The following is a 16190-nucleotide window of genomic DNA, read 5'->3' on the forward strand; positions in this document are numbered from 1 at the left end:
CTAGTTTTTTTCTTTTGGTTCATGGGAAATGGGTGGAACCTAAATGTACTGTCTCACGTCCAGCAGCTAGAACCTACTCAGCTTCCTGGTAACTCATGGGGGCACTGTTGGACAGAATTACCTTTGGATTCCATCTGCCTGAAGTGGTTTTGAGTGGACCCTGTGAGTGAAAGTAGTAAAAGAGACCTCTGGTACAGCATCCATATTAGGAACATTATCATTCATTCCCAGAAACTTTGTTCTTCCTCCTTCAACGTCATCCCTCCTCTAGTCAAGTATCACCCGTTTAAGCTTCCCTGGTCAATCGTCAGCCCTCCACTGGTCAATCGTCAGCCCTACCCTGGTCAATCTTCAGCCCTACACTGGTCAATCGTCAGCCCTACCCTGGTCAATCTTCAGCCCTACACTGGTCAATCGTCAGCCCTAGGAATGATAATGTTCCTAATATGGATGCTGTACTCTGGACTAAAATAAGACCCACTGAGCCATAACATGCACATGAGACAAGCTAATTAATATAGTTTGTTTTATTTGAAAAAAGTTTCAAACTAAAAATGTTCTGTAAAAATGCATATTCATAGTGTTAATTTCCCTCCATTCATGTGGTGCACTCATCTCTTAACCACTATATCATTCCATCATCCATCGATTTTTTTTCTCTCTTGTTTGGTAGGAATGTGCAGTGGGATTGTATAGCACACACTACAAACTACAGGATCACGATTACTGTGCCCCCCCTGCACAATTCCCACAATCAAAATAGAAAACAACGGAAAAGTTACATGATTATCCTTGTCATAAAATAAATCTCTTTGGCATACATCCTCTGCCTCTTATCTCAGAAAGACAGCCCCCCCACCCTGCCCAAAAAGACACATTTAAAAAAAATATCTTTCATAACAATGCACACACTTTACTTGTGGAAACGTCAGTTGTAGTAGCTGTAGGAAAGGGGCAAGCCAGGCATGACGTTTTACATCGTACACGCGTTTAATGTCGAAGCAAAATGTATTGGAGTCCTTGACGTTTATGTATATGCTGTAAGTAGATTGCGGTAGAGTATCTGCAACTGTTTGTGAGCACGACTGGTCTACAGGACCAGAGGAAAACCAACAATACCAGCCGAACATATAGTTTAGTGTGCTTGGGAGTCCACTGTGCTGTGAGGCAGTGGTTGTGGACACGCCCTCACAGAGAGTGTTCACATTCTGGACACGCCCTCTGGGGAAATGGTTCTTGTTGTGGACACATCCTCTGGGGAAATGGTTCTTGTTGTGGACACATCCTCTCGGGAAATGGTTCTTGTTGTGGACACATCCTCTGGGGAAATGGTTCTTGTTGTGGACACGACCTCAGAGGAGGGTTCTCTGGTCACGCCCTCAGAGGATCGTTTGGTGGAAACTCCCTTAGGTGAGAGGGTGCTTGTTGTTGGACACTCCCTCAGTGGAAAATTCTCTGGACACACCTCAGGGGAGAAGGTTCTCGTTGTGGCCACGCCCTCAGGGAGAGGCTTCTCGTTGTGGCCACACTCTCAGTGGGGGGCTTCTCGTTGTGGCAACGCCCTCAGAGAGATGATTCTCATTGTGGCCATGCCCTCAGGGAGAGGCTTCACGTTTTGGCCACTCTCAGTGGAGAGGGTTCTCGTTGTGGCCACACCCTCAGAGGAGGGTTCTGTGGACACGCCCTAAGGGGAAAGGGTTCTTGTTGTGGACCCAGCTGCATTCTGGGTAATGTAATGGGGGCTTGGTAATAGGCAGCACAGGGACTGCTGCTGTTCCAAATACCAGGACCTCTCAATGTCTGAGCTCAGTGGCATCAGTTATTGTTGAATGTGGCTACGCATTACCACCATGCAAAACAGAGGCTACACCTGAAGAAAAAAAATACTGAAAAGTGTACTGTAATTATGCAAGTTAATGTCTAAAACCAACACAGCATCTAAAAGTTTTAAGCTCAATCCCCCTCCACATTAACTGTAGCAAAGCAATTCTTCATTTTGACAAACACTAAATTCTTTTTTTTCCTTTTTTTTTCTTTTTTCTTTTTTTTTTCATAACAGTCCCTGATTGCCCAATGTCTCCCCATGAAATTGGAGTTTCCCTTTGTGATGAAATCCGCATCCAGCCATCTCTCCGTGGTCTTCATGCTCATTTCTCTAACTCCATTTTGTGCCTGCATTGGAAGAGGCAGTAATTTAAATGTCATCCGTGTGTTTTACAGGCATTCTGAGTGAGTAGGTGTGTGTGTGTGTGTTTGTGTGCGCGCTACAGACACTACAAAGCTGAGGTGGTTCATTAGAGGGACTCAGTGTAACTATGTGTGTCTACATTACTGACCTAGCCCTGTGTGTTAAAGGGGCTCTGGGTAGGCCTGTCGGGGGTCGTAGGTCATCTCAGGCATGTACTGCTCATGCATTTCTGCCTCCAATGGGATGCCATCCATGGGCAGGTCAGTGTAGCCGTAGGGTGGGTAGGCTCCGTCCAGATCTGAGAGGGAGAGAGAGGTAAGGAGAGAAAGATGGTGAGATGAGAGAAAGACTGAGAGAAGACTTCTGTCTGCTAAACCATTCATTTCGATTGTTTAGTTTCACGTTCTTTGGCAACGTTGATAATTATTACGCTAATAATTATATACTTAGGTGGGTGCTTCTCATACCTTAGGACAAGCACAGGATGTCTGTCTTCTTTACACAGGTACAAGGTGTCGTATACACACACACACACACACGTGAATTGGTATGTTGCTCGCATATCCCATTCTCTTTTAAGGTTCGAACACATAGGTGCTAGTCCTGATTAGCGATTGTCATGGTCACACAGACCTACTTCTCAGGAGACAACGATGTGTAGACGTTAAGAATGGCCTTCTTCTGTTAATATTGTAAATACAGAAGACAGGTGAACAGAGAAGGAAGCTCATTCTGCACATCGACACTAGACAGAGTGCGAGGAGCCGGATCATTAGGCAGTCAGTCAGGAAGACGTTTTCCTGTGACGGAACAGCAGAAATTAGACGTCTCTTCACCTTCACTCAACCTGGATTGTCTTCCATTAATGCGGTTTCATAGCCTGTTTAATAATGTGAGCACTGCAATGTATTACGTTTCAGAGGTGAAAGGACAACCTGTACTCTGGAAGGATGGTGACGAATGTGTTGTTTCCTCTTAGTGCGCGCGCACACACACACACACACACACACACACACACACACACACACAAGCACAGGCCCACTCACGTATTGTTAGGAACATGTATAACTTTGGTGGATACCCAAAATATTCCCACTTAAAATCCCTAACCCAAACATTAAACACCTAAAACCTAACCCTAATTATAACATTAACCCTAAACCTAACACCTACAGTTGTGCTTATAAGTTTGCATACCCTGTCAGAAATTGTGATTTTTTTTTTGCATTGATTTAGAAAATATGACTGATCATCCAAACATTTTTTTGTTTTATTTAAGGATAGTGATCATATGAAGCCGTTTATTATCACATAGTTGTTTGGCTCCTTTCTAAATTATAATGATAACAGAAAATCACCCAAATGGCCCTGATCAAAATTTTACATGAATGTTTCGCCTTGTTACAGACACACAAGGTGACACACACAGGTGAAAATGGCAATTAAAGGTGAATTTCCAACACCTGTGGCTTTTTAAATTGCAATTAGTGTCTGTGTATAAATAGTCAATGAATTTGTTAGCTCTCATATGGATGCACTGAGCAGGGCAGCAGAAAACAACTGTCAAAAGACCTGCTTAACAAGGTAATGGAACATAATAAAGATGGAAAAGGATATAAAAAGATCCAAAGCCTTGCAAATGCCAGTCAGTACTGTTCAATCACTTATGAAGATGGTGGGGCTCACTGATGTTTTGGAGGTGTGTGAGCTCTAAAGGCATGTGTAATCTTGTGAAAATGGATGGCAAGATGAATGCAGCATGTTATCAGAAAATACTGGCAGACAAATTGCATTCTTCTGCACGAAAGCTGCACATGGGACGCTCTTGGACTTTCCAGCACGACAATGACCCTAAGTACAAGGCGAGTGGTTACAACAGAAAAAGGTGAAGGTTCTGGAGTGGCCATCACAGTCTCTTGACCTTAATATCATCGAGCCACTTTGGGGAGATCTCAAACATGCAGTTCATGCCAGACGACCAAAGACTTTGCATGACCTGGAGGCATTTTTCCAAGACAAATGGGCACCTATACTACCTGCAAGAATTCGGGACCTCATACACAACTATTACAAAAGACTGCACACTGTATTAAGAAATAAGGGTATGCAGACTTTTGAACAGGGGTCAATTCGTTTTTTTCTTTGTTGCCATGTTTTGTTTTGATGATTGTGCCATTCTGTTATGACTTACAGTTGAATGTGATTCCCATGAGAAATAAAAGACATGTTTTGCCTGCTCACTCATGTTTTCTCTACAAATGGTACATATATTATCAATTCTGAAAGGGTATGCAAACATCTGAGCAGATCTGTAAGCCAAAAATGTATTGAATTGTCATGGGGACAAGGAAAAGGGTCTCAGTAGGTCAAATTGTCCTTGTTTTCCTATTATTGTGGAGTCCCCACAAGGATAATATAATTTAAAAAAACCATGTAAATGGACACGGGGGATAAATGAGGGATCAGAGCTCTAATTAAAGATGTTGAGATGAGACGGAGACCGGGACAGAGAGAATGTGGATGCTAGATGAGATACAGCAGAAGACAGTGGAGTCACAACTAGGACATATGATAACAGAGACCCAAGATTATCTGGAGAAAAATACTGTTTGAGTGCAAAAAGACAAAGTAGTGACTGAGAGCCATGGGCAGAACTACAGATAACAGGCTCAGCAGAGAAATCGGTGGGGGTCAATGTTTTCCATAGAGAGAAAGTGTTTCGCAGTCACTGAAGGGAGAGAAGGAGTGGATCTCAACTCACCAGTATGTGTCTGCGTGTGTGTGTCTGTGTGTGAGAGGAATGGAGGAACGAGAGAGTGATAGACTGCATGAAGATGATAGATGGCCAGTTAATGGAAATGTAAATGACATGGAAATGTGACCAGGAGGGGGGAATAGATAGAGACCTCTGTGAATCCAATGTCATTCCCCACTGACAGCCTAGAGCGCCTCCCTCCTCCACCCCACACTGGGGAGCATCACACACACACGCACGCACGTCAGAACACAGCAGTGTGGCCAGGGGGCCAAGTCTATTATACAGAAAGCAGAGGACCGCCACTGTTGCTTGATAAGCATGACTCCTATGGACACAAGTGTCTCGCTTTCCTCTGCTTCCCTGCTCCTCCCTGCTCCTCCCTGCTCCTCGCGGGTCTGTGTGCGCGTCTCCCGCAGTGTGACAGAGTGAGCTGACGTAGAGCGAGCGCTAAACGTAAACCTCGTGAGTAGCGTTCCCACGTTCTGTTTTCTGGCGAAAAGAAACAACGAGGTTGAAGATACTGTCACTGAATAACCCCCAGTTGTTAGTTTCTGCCAATGCTGGAAAGGGTGATGGGAGAGACAAGATGAGCTTGTGATGCTGTTTTTCATCACGTTCAAGCCTGTATGTGTGTATGTGTGTGTGTGTGTGTGTGTAAGGTGAGGACATGCTTTGCTGTGACATTGCTTGCATGTTGATTTAATGACCCCCCTCTGGTACACGCCTTACAGCTTACTGACAGGAAACCAATCAAGTGGCACTTAACCCAAATGAAGAGGACTCAGGGTTGTGCACGTGCACGTGCCCATCCGTGTGTATGTGTGAGTGTGTATGTGTGTGTGTGCGCCTTTTTTCTTCTGCCTTTCTCTGCCCCCTGGTTTACTGGTTGGTCTCCGTTTTCATGCAGTAGTGTAATGGACCATGTTCAGTGCAGGAATGTTACAGCAGTATAATCCAGTGTTGAGTACAACACAGCTCCACATGAGAACATGACGCTCAGGGAACCTGCAGGATTCGTGCATGAGTGGAATTCTAGAGTGAGTTTCATGGCAGGAATGAGCAGCAGAGATGTTTCCACTAGGGGGCTGCAACTCCAGGGGCCCTCACTGAAATCCCGCCCAGGGGCCCTCACTGAAATCCCGCCCAGGGGCCCTCACTGAAATCCCGCTCACGGGCCCCCAATAGGCTACTGTTTCTGACCGATAGTTTTGTGTCATAAGCCGTTTTTAGGAAAACATTATCACTTCTCTCAGTTACAAAAAGTAAGTTAAGTGTTCCATTACTGGTCTAGCTCGAATCCTGTTAGCTGATTTGCCCATGGGTCTAACAGAGGGCGGTGCCACTCGCCAGCACTGCCTGGGTTTGGAGGGTTACTAATCCTGCCATGGACAGGGCATGAATCATGAATTAATCATGGATATCACAGGGTACAAAGGTTAGGAAAAAAAGTTGCTAGCAGCCCAGAACTGGACCAGACAGGACTGATTTGTTTAAGAACTACACAGGAAAAGCTACTGTGGGTAAAATAATTGTTGAAAGATCAGGACAGTAACAGAGAAATACAAGACATTAATGAATTTTCACTCCTGTGTCAACCTCTAATGTAAAAGAGAGGCATGCATTGGTTTAATGCTAAGTAATACCCTTTTGAGACGTACAGACTGTGGCGCTTTGTAAGCGCAATCACTGCATAGTTGTATTCCTGTAAGGGCACACAAGGGCTTTTTAAATGCCGGCAGGAAATCGTGGGGATGGTTTAAAACCGCCACGGTACTGATGTTTCCTTAGTCTGTAAAGAAATGCCGTGTCTGAAATGGACTTACATCCATCACTAGGTGACCAGAACTGGCAATAGTTCTGATCAATTGCAAACTGCCTTAGCACAGCCTTTCTGCTGTCTATGTGCAGACCATCCTCTCCTAAAACACTACATTACCATTTATCACGTAACAAGATATAGAAAATAAAATTATATATAAACACACACACACACACACACACACACACACACCGCATTTTCCAAACGGAATAAAACCAAAACGTAGCACATCAATCTGCAACATTTATCATTTTCCCAGTTCTGCTCTGGCATAGAATGAAACAGCCTGAAAGGGGACAGCTGCTGTTGAAACACCACTCTTTGAAAGGTCATCAGTCACGATCGGCACGTTGCTGTAGTAGCGTTGTACGGCTAAAAAAAGGTTTACAGAATTTCCGACTGCCAGGAGTGCTGCTGTCACTCTCTCGTGAAATATCACATCTTGCTCTAGTCCTTTTTTTGTGGCCAGAGACACCGGGGGACCATAAACTAGATCATAAACTCCCAGTGACCTCTATGACGAGGCCAATAATATGTTATCAGGGTCAGCTAGGGGGCCCGGTCAGCTGGCTGTCCTTCTGCCAAGCTCCTCCGTCTCTCCCCAAGTAAACAAGAGTAATGGTCTGCGAAGACAGAAAACCACATCCCCAATTATGTGGAAATAAAAGTCCCCGAAAGTCTCTCAGCTGGCCAGATTGCCATATTCCCCTGACCGGGAAATGTGGTCGAGTAGGAGGACTGGACCTCACTCACCATCCGCCAGGTATGCAGCTTCCATGGGTACAGCATTGTGGGCCTGGTGAGAGAGAGAGAGAAAACATTATGTTCCATTCTAACCCAAACCCCTTTTTGTTGTTCGATTACCAGGTGGAAAAACAAGACAGGCTGTTGCCACTGGCGCTAAGCAGTAAATCTATCCCATAATGCATGTAGTGTGAAGAGGAGACCAGTCTGCTGTTTCTGCCAGTGCTTGACAACCTGATGAATCAGCAGGTTCCAATCCGCCTCTTGGGGGTTCCAGACTCCCCCCCATTCTCCCCTCAAGCTGTGATATGCCGCCAGGCCTGGCTCGATTTGATTGATTAACACCTGGGCTGGATTTGCCACTAATCCAATGGGCGAGCCTGTCTGGTTGTAATTAACCAATGGGCTTTGGGGGACTGCGGTGGCCGGCAGGGGGGGCGGGCTCAGGGAGGATTTAGGAATGCCGGCTTTGAAATCACATACAAACAACTGCATCACTTTAGCTGTGTATTCAAATGGCGGTGACAGCATGGACAGGTCAACATTGATTTCTGAGCAGTATTGATTGTTCAGCAGTGCAGTGTCTGTTAGGATTATGCTACAGTTCTTTCCTGAAGCAGTGGCAGATTGGATAAATATTGGATTGGTTTCAAGCAGCCCAAGGGCATAAGCCAGTCAAGCCCTCCCAGACAACGAATGAAATGGACAATAGCCGGACAAGGCAGGCGTCCGAGCAGGGTTGTTCTTCTACACCCTGTACTGACACCTCCCAGACTGTAGGGTGCGTCAGAGCCTGAGGCTGGCCTTACCATCTCCCAGGCGACAGGGTCATGTTTGAAGAGTGAGTGGGTGAGCTCCACAGACACACGCTTCCTGTAGTCAGAGCTCTTGTCCTCCGAGATACGGAAAAGGACGGCCGCTGCATAGGTGGCTGAGACGAAGAGGTGGGTCAGGGATGGAGTTGGGGGAGAGAGAGATGGGGAGGAAGGGAGTTGGGGGAGAGTGGGGGTGGTGAAGAGGATGAGAGAGGTGGCAAAAGAAGAAGTAAGATAGATATCAGAGGTTGTTTGCCATTGCCTCTATTCTTTGGCATTCCAGATGAGTTAAATAAAATGCTAATGGGGTACAATAATGTAGGACAATATTGAGAAAGGGAGACAGGCAGAGAGACTTGGAGGCAGAGATATTATGTATACATAGAAATGATAAGAGAGATGATGAAAAGAGACAGAAAAACTGTACATAGAGACAGATATACTATTTATAGAGCAATGAAAAGAGACACTGTGTTTAGATAGACATAAAGAGACAGAGATGCTGTATTTAGAGCCATCTAAAGAGATTCTGCCAATGGAGAGATGTAAAGAGACAAAGATAGTGTGTAGAGAGAGAGACAGAGATATGGTCTGTAGAGAGATGTAAAGAGACAGAAATAATGTCTATAGAGAGACAGAGATATGGTCTACAGAAAGATGTTAAGATGCAGAAATACTGGAGATTCAAAGGTGTAAAGGGACAACCATATTTGATTGGTCGGCACATAATAAACAGATGGAGAACGCTCAGGAAGAGATACTGTATTTATTTGTCTTTTAGGTCTGTAGTTGGTCTGTTTAGAGAAAATGAGCAATAGAAAGTGTGCCTTATGGTGTTTTTATTTGTGAGGACCAGATGTGTGTTTAAGTGTGTGTGCCTATTTGTGTCAGGATGCAGTAATGAAAGGCCACAACATCGTTAAAAGAGAAATATGTTTGTTAGTTTAAACGAGAGAGAAAGCGATGAGGTCCACCACGCTGAAGCTGGTGTTTAGGAAGTCACTGACCGATGCCCTCGTTGCTGGAGTGCAGCAGCTCCATGAGGGGGGCGGACGCTCCCTCTGCGTCGATCATCTCAGCCGACTGCTTGTCCAGGGCCAACTCACATAGCACACCGGCAGACACTCGCTTCACGTTCTCCACGTACGAGTACAACAGCTAGGAAAGGATGGAGCGAGAGAGAGAGAGAGAGAGAGAGAGAGAGAGAGAGAGACGCTAGCTCATGGTAAAAAAAAAAAAACATCTTCTAAAAACACCAACGTTCAACTATTTATAACATTCTGCCGCCGACCAACAGAACAAGAGGTGGATTTAGAGGTTTTACCTGAACAAACAGCGGAATGGTCTGCATGCTGGCGATCTCCCCCCTGTTGACGGGGTCTCTGGCCAGGATGTGCAGGGCCCCTGTGCAGCCCTCAACTATCTCCTCCATACGAACGCCATCCTGAAGGGGAGAGTTGGGTTTAGAAGGGAGTACGCCTTATGTGGCGCAGGTTTGGTTTTCCCTCCCTCTGGGAAACGGCATGTGCTGCACAGGCTTATAGCCATGCAACAGCCGGGCGCCATTACATTTGACGTGGGGTGCCCTGATTCCGAAATCACCTTTGGTTCCCAAAAGCTTCAAAAGCCCAATACAAGAGCCACTTTCTGGAGAGGGTGTGTTGGCCCATGTGTTGGCGAGTGTGTTGGCCCATGTGTTGGCGAGTGTGTTGGCCCATGTGTTGGCCCATGTGTTGGCCCATGTGTTGGCGAGTGTGTTGGCCCATGTGTTGGCGAGTGTGTTGGCCCATGTGTTGGCCCGTGTGTTGGCCCATGTGTTGGCCCATGTGTTGGCCCATGTGTTGGCCCGTGTGTTGGCCCATGTGTTGGCGAGTGTGTTGGCCCGTGTGTTGGCCCATGTGTTGGCCCATGTGTTGGCGAGTGTGTTGGCCCGTGTGTTGGCGAGTGTGTTGGCCCGTGTGTTGGCCCGTGTGTGCCAATGTGTGCCAATGTGTGGGTGTGTTCATCATGAAGCGTATGTCTGCACTCTTCAGCCGAGGCTCTGTGGAAAGAAACTGCACGCCAGGCGTCTCCCTGGCAGCTCTGTGCCTCTCTGTGCCTGGGGTCATTGCTGTGACGCTTCTAGTTCAAAGTGGGCCAGTGACTGGATTGGCTGACCCTGCGGGTATGTCTCCCTGTAGACCGACTGGCCTGAATTCATCCTTTGTGTGACTGGAGAAATCTGAGCCGGGCCATGCAATGCATCCTGGGACATGCTGGCAACCGCTGGACAGGCCTGCTAGGATCCCACCTGGTACATTGCTGTGTACGTAACGCACTCGGGCAACAACTACTCAGACTCTTTGGAACGCTGTTAGTTGCCTCATGCTGCTATGAAAACTCTAATGTTTAAGTGGTGATTGTCATTCCCTGTTTGTTGTTAATTGGCCTCTGCACCCGCGTTTGCAATCTGTGATTTGGTTTCTTCAAAGTGGCAGGAGGCCAGATGTGAACCCCTCCTGCAGAAGGTGCACCAGAGGCAGGTCACCCCACTAAACTTAAAGTCTATGTGATTTGATGTTCTGGTTTGAGCGCTGAAAGAACACTGCAAGGTTCAGCGTATTTTCAATCTGTCCAGTCTGGCTGAGGTCATGTAAGGGAGTGGTCCTGCATTAGCAGATATTTGGGTATCAACACAACGCCCGGTAACAATGCTTGTTCTTCTTACACAGTCAGAAATTTAGAAAACACGTTTCGTTAGTCGTCTCTTCAGGCTCTCATGACGAATCACGAGTTTGGGTAGGTGAGGCTGAAATCCTGAGGCGGGTATCGTGCTCGTGACAAATCAAGCGCTATCGGAAAGGCAGAGACATCGCTTTCCTCCGGGTGTTTAATTTCCATTTCTTGTCGCGGACAACTGTTTTGAGCTGTTAAATGGTATTATAATAAATAATGAACAAGCCCAGCTATCTGGGCAACAGGACACTATACAGATTGTAACATTAGACAAGACCCTGCACAGCTTCTACCACCAAGACATAAGACTCAGGGGCGGCTCCAGTATATTTGCAGCAATAAGGGGGGGGGGTCCAAAGAATAGAAAGATGAATGCTGTCATTTATGTGCATTAGAGTAATAGAAACACTAAAAATGCGTTATTGGAATGTGCACTTATGTCTTGTTGTTCATGTGTTAATCTCAAAAATATGCCTGGGAAAACGTATTACGCTTTTTAATGTTTTCAGAAAGACTTTTATGCTAAATATTCTTCATACAGGAGAATGTTAATTCCTTCTAGCCTTTGTTTAAAAACAAAGAAGACATGTTTGTCCACATAAAAACTCAAAAACAAAAAAAGCCTACAATGGGTCTCTGGTAAGTCAATAACAATAAATACCTACATCAGATGCTTGACTTCAATTCGCTGAGAAACAGTATGAAGTGCTCTTCTACATTTGAGTAAACAACATAGCAGTATATCGTTTTTTTTCTTGATAAAGTAGTCTATCATATCACAACTCCTTGTCATTGTTTAATTGTCCCTATAAACTATATATAGCACTCCGTAAGGTTTTGTTAAATAGTACCGTGCTTGACAGATGTGACCCTGCTGTTTCGGACTTTTGCTAACGTTAGCTATCAAGGTCACTTTAACTTAACTACTCTAGAATATCAAAGCAATAAGATATAAACATCTATTACTTAATGCTTATTCAAGTCACAAAAAAGTTGACAAAAACGTTCAAGATACATTTTCTTAGCCTTTTACTAGACGCAGTATCAACTCATCCTGCCACCAACTACTGACGGGTTGTTCGCAAACGATTCGTTCTTTTTGAACAAATCTTTTAAGTAAAACGTGATACATCTCAGTAGGATCTTCGGGATCTTCAAATCTTGTTCACCGGAAGGAATGATGAACAAAATGTATGATTATTCACAGATCTTCGATTCTCGTTCGCCAGAAGGGACGATGAACGAAATGAATGGTGATCCACGGACCTTTAGGCACTTTGGATCACCTGAGAACGATGGAAGGCAAACGACTTATGAGGAAACAAGTCTTTCAATCTTCCTGATCTCCAAGTATCTCATTTATTTTCATCCTTATTGTTCCAAAGAAACGTTAGTTACAATAAATATTAGGACAGTATGCTGTTATACAGCTGTCAAGTGATTGTTATGTACTTGTCTATTGGTAATACTGTAACTGACTCGAATAAACTGATCAGATTTATTAATAAACTTTTTCTTATGGTCCTTTTCAATCCGCGATCACCGGAAGGAAGGATATGACTCATTTATCATCAGCCTAATAGACCAAAAAAGGTATTTGGTCTTGTATCATCTGTTTGATTAAAATAGTAGTATTAATACATTTTAAAAGTTCTAATGATAGGATAAATATAATTACGTTGAAAATGCACTTTTATAACAATTTTCTAATGATTTCTTTAGATCTAAATTGATCCCTGATCTTGCCTCTTGATTCTGACTCTGGACAACGAGTTGCGTTTGTGTGTTTTTTGTACAGTAATACATATTTAAATCTTCTAATAATAAACACAATGAACATGGTTTTGGTGTTGGCTCTAAAGCATGAGGTTGTGTAGCATTTACTCTTAGTTGGAGTACTACGGTTCCTTCCTATTCCCATCTTTATAACAAGTGTAGCCTGACTAATATGGTTATTTGAGGGAGTGCTAGACTTCCCTAAGGGGGTGACGTGGCACCGGGACAGGAGGGGGGGGGGGACTGACTCAAATTAACCAAATGAGAATAACTCCTGGAGAATATATACATTTTTATACAGTCTAAGTCTGTGGATATACTACCATTTCGCACGTAAGATTTTTTTTATTTGATTCTGCAAGGTGCAGTTTGGCGGAAATAAACTGTTAAGCCATATTTCTATAAAGGATGTTGCTTTATTTCTTATTGTGATTGATAGAGCCAAAGAAAAGGGAAGGGGGGGGGGCTGGGAACCAATCAAATTTCAGTGGTGGCACGTGCCACTCTGTGCCCCTCCTTTGACTCCGCCCCTGATAAGACTGTTAAACAAGATCCTGTACAGCTTTTTCCCCCACAGACATAAGACTGTTAACAAGACTGCCAAATAATTTTTGACAGCTACCCCACTATCCCATAATCCTTTGCTCCATTGCACACACACTAAATGTGCTGTGGTGGATCATCCGATATGGATTCAAAAATACCCTCAAATTAAAATGGACAGTCTGCACTTCAACCAGTTCAGTCCACGTTAAACGCTCAGGAGAGACGGCTGCTTATAGTCAATAGAAAATTGTATATACGTACTTGTAACAAGCGTAAGAAATACAGTCAAAATTCCAGCCAGCCTGTCAAGAGAGTTAGTTGACGCTCTGATCATGTCACCACCCATCAGCCCCACTCAGATCTCCAAAAGTGTTTACACTCTGGAGGCCAGGGTCAGGGAGTTGTTTCTGAACAGGCCATGGGTGTTATTGTAGTGTGCTCGGTTGGTTTCTCTGGGTCGTTCCGGGTCAGTTTGTTCCCTCACTCACATCAATCTGGCCCTGTGTAAACATTTTAATGGCTGTGAAACGCTAGCTACACCTGCCTTTGGCAGAGTCACGACTGCACAGTATATCCTTGACTTGTCTCAACCTATTTAGACTTTTTCACCTTCCTCACAAAGCAAGTTGGGTTAAAGGAGAGAAGGGTCCCCTCCTCTGTCTCCAGTGCCCTTTCAAAGAGAGGGTTGAATGGCTTATAGGTTTTACGGATTATATTAATTTCATTATTGACTTCTATTAATTGTCAGTGATTGCCTCTTGACAGAACTCATTGTATTAATTTATATTGGGATATTATGCTTTTATGTTTTTAATTCTCCAGGAATGTTTAGCATAGCTGTACCTGTTAGAAAAGCACAAACAGATATGGCCTCAAGGCATGACAAACAAAACATTTGGCATTCATGTAGTGTTCATTTGAATTCCATTTAAATCTTTTGTTGCTGCTTGATTAAGTTATGGCGTCACTGTCCTGATTTAGACTTTTAATTCTACAAATGATCCTGTGAGGATTCAATAGAATCATTTTGAATATACAGCTCTGGAAAAAATTAAGAGACCACTGCACCAACTGAAAATGTCCTCGAAAAGGGGCAAGGATCCGCCCAGTGGGAGCAATTCTTGTTAACTGCCTTGCTCAAGGACAGATTTTCCACCTTAGTGCCTCGGCGGGTCCCATCTAGCTGCCTTACTGGTCAGATGCTTCAACTGCTAGGCTGCCGGGTAACGGTGACGGCTGCTCTGTGCTGCCATGACGATGCCTGTAAGGCGGACGCTGAGTTGTACGTGTTGACGGGTGGGAGTGGCCAACCTGGTATGTCTGCTGAGCGCTGGAGGCGTGTCTCTGGGTGTCTTGGTGAGCCTTCAGCAACAGGTTGACCAATCGGGGGATGGCTCCGGCATCTCTCAACGGGGCCTGGTTTACTGGGCACAGTGCCAGGTTACGGATCAAACCAACCGTGGCCTATCAGAGAGGGGAGAGAGAGCAGGTTAGCACCAATCGAACCTTCCTTACTGCTACAATACCGTTTACCAGTACACTAAAGCATTATTACACTAAGGCATTATTACATTAAATGTTTATCAACTAAAGCATTATTGCACTTAAACATTATTATGACAGTGTATTTACGAAAGCATAAAGAACAACAGCATTCTGATCAAAGCCTCTGACGAAGATATTTGCCTACACATTTATTTAAATTTTACATTTATGGAAGTTTCATACATACATTTTATATGTTTTGTAGTGTAAAAGTGTCACAGTTTTGACCTATATTTGACCATAGTGTTTTGTATTGGATATACAGCTCTGGAAAAATTATGAGACCAAAGCACCTTTTTCTTTCCTTTCCAAAAAAGTTGGAAAGGAAGGTTTTGAGTGAGGGTTAAAATGAAGAGACCACTGCAAATTGAACGCTTCTGTTCCTCACTCAAAACTTTTTTGGAAAGGAAAGAAAAAGGTGCAGTGGTCTCTTAATTTTTTCCAGAGCTGTAAATGGCTTTGATCAGAAAGCAATGTAATTAAGTAGTTGACCCTGCAGTACGGAGCTCATGTCAAAGATCGTACAGTGCTAGTTTAAGGTAAAGGTCTATATATGCACGTGATTTAAGCAGTACAAGCGGCAGCCTTTCTGGTTTCTTCGATTCTCCCTGATGGTTAGCCCCAACATGGCCCAATAACATCGTACATAAAGTTTCCTTTCAAGCTCACATCAGCCATTTAACATAATTAAAGAACAATATCCTACTTGTTAAAATAGCTACAGCTAGATTTAGAATGCTTGCTGTGATGAAGTGCTGGTAGCCTAATCCTCCACACACACACACAGACACACACACACACACACACACACTCCCTGCTGTCTGTTAGCGAGAAGTGCAGATCAGGAGGAAAAAATATCCCTCTGAATTTCAGGCTTTAATGCTTTGCGGGGTATTCAGCCGTGGCCAGCAGTGCCCGCCTCAGTAATGCACAAAGATGGAGTAAATTAATTCTTTAATCCAGGTTGCATTTAGACACGTATTTGTGCGCAATGACAGATGCACCTACACACATTCGCATGTGCATTCCAGAATATACACACACACACAAACACACACACAGAGTCACACACAAAATGTCACAAACAGCATTCAAAAATAACCATTCATACAGCTTTCTCCTAATGTATAATGAATCTGAATAAACACACATACAAGTACACACGTACACACAAATTCTTCAACCCTTCCACTCTATGATATTTAAATTCAGATTCATACACTCCTTCAAAGGATGATATTTAAATTCAGATTCATACACACCTTCAAAGGATGATATTTAAAT

At 44.1% G+C, this 16190-nt stretch overlaps 1 protein-coding gene across 5 annotated transcripts in view; it reads right to left on the reverse strand.

The window, feature by feature from the left end:
- Window positions 1-509: 509 nt before the first annotated feature.
- jupb (junction plakoglobin b) overlaps window positions 510-16190 on the reverse strand; it is an 89732-nt gene continuing 74051 nt past the window's right edge. For 4 of the 5 annotated variants that reach the window (XM_010874677.5, XM_010874678.5, XM_010874679.5 and 1 more), the window contains 7 exons: window positions 14673-14825; window positions 9649-9768; window positions 9332-9482; window positions 8319-8440; window positions 7519-7561; window positions 2337-2486; window positions 510-2172 (listed from right to left, as the gene is read on the reverse strand). In XM_010874677.5, coding sequence (XP_010872979.1) covers window positions 2350-2486; window positions 7519-7561; window positions 8319-8440; window positions 9332-9482; window positions 9649-9768; window positions 14673-14825 — 726 coding nt within the window. In that variant the 3' untranslated portion in view covers window positions 510-2172; window positions 2337-2349. Of the gene's footprint in view, window positions 2173-2336; window positions 2487-4446; window positions 7389-7518; window positions 7562-8318; window positions 8441-9331; window positions 9483-9648; window positions 9769-14672; window positions 14826-16190 lie in introns of those variants that run through there. The other variant, XM_020051075.3, reaches the window with a different exon arrangement.

Source organism: Esox lucius, chromosome 11 (genome assembly GCF_011004845.1).
Source record: "Esox lucius isolate fEsoLuc1 chromosome 11, fEsoLuc1.pri, whole genome shotgun sequence".
In the NCBI taxonomy this organism is placed as follows: Eukaryota; Metazoa; Chordata; class Actinopteri; order Esociformes; family Esocidae; genus Esox; species Esox lucius.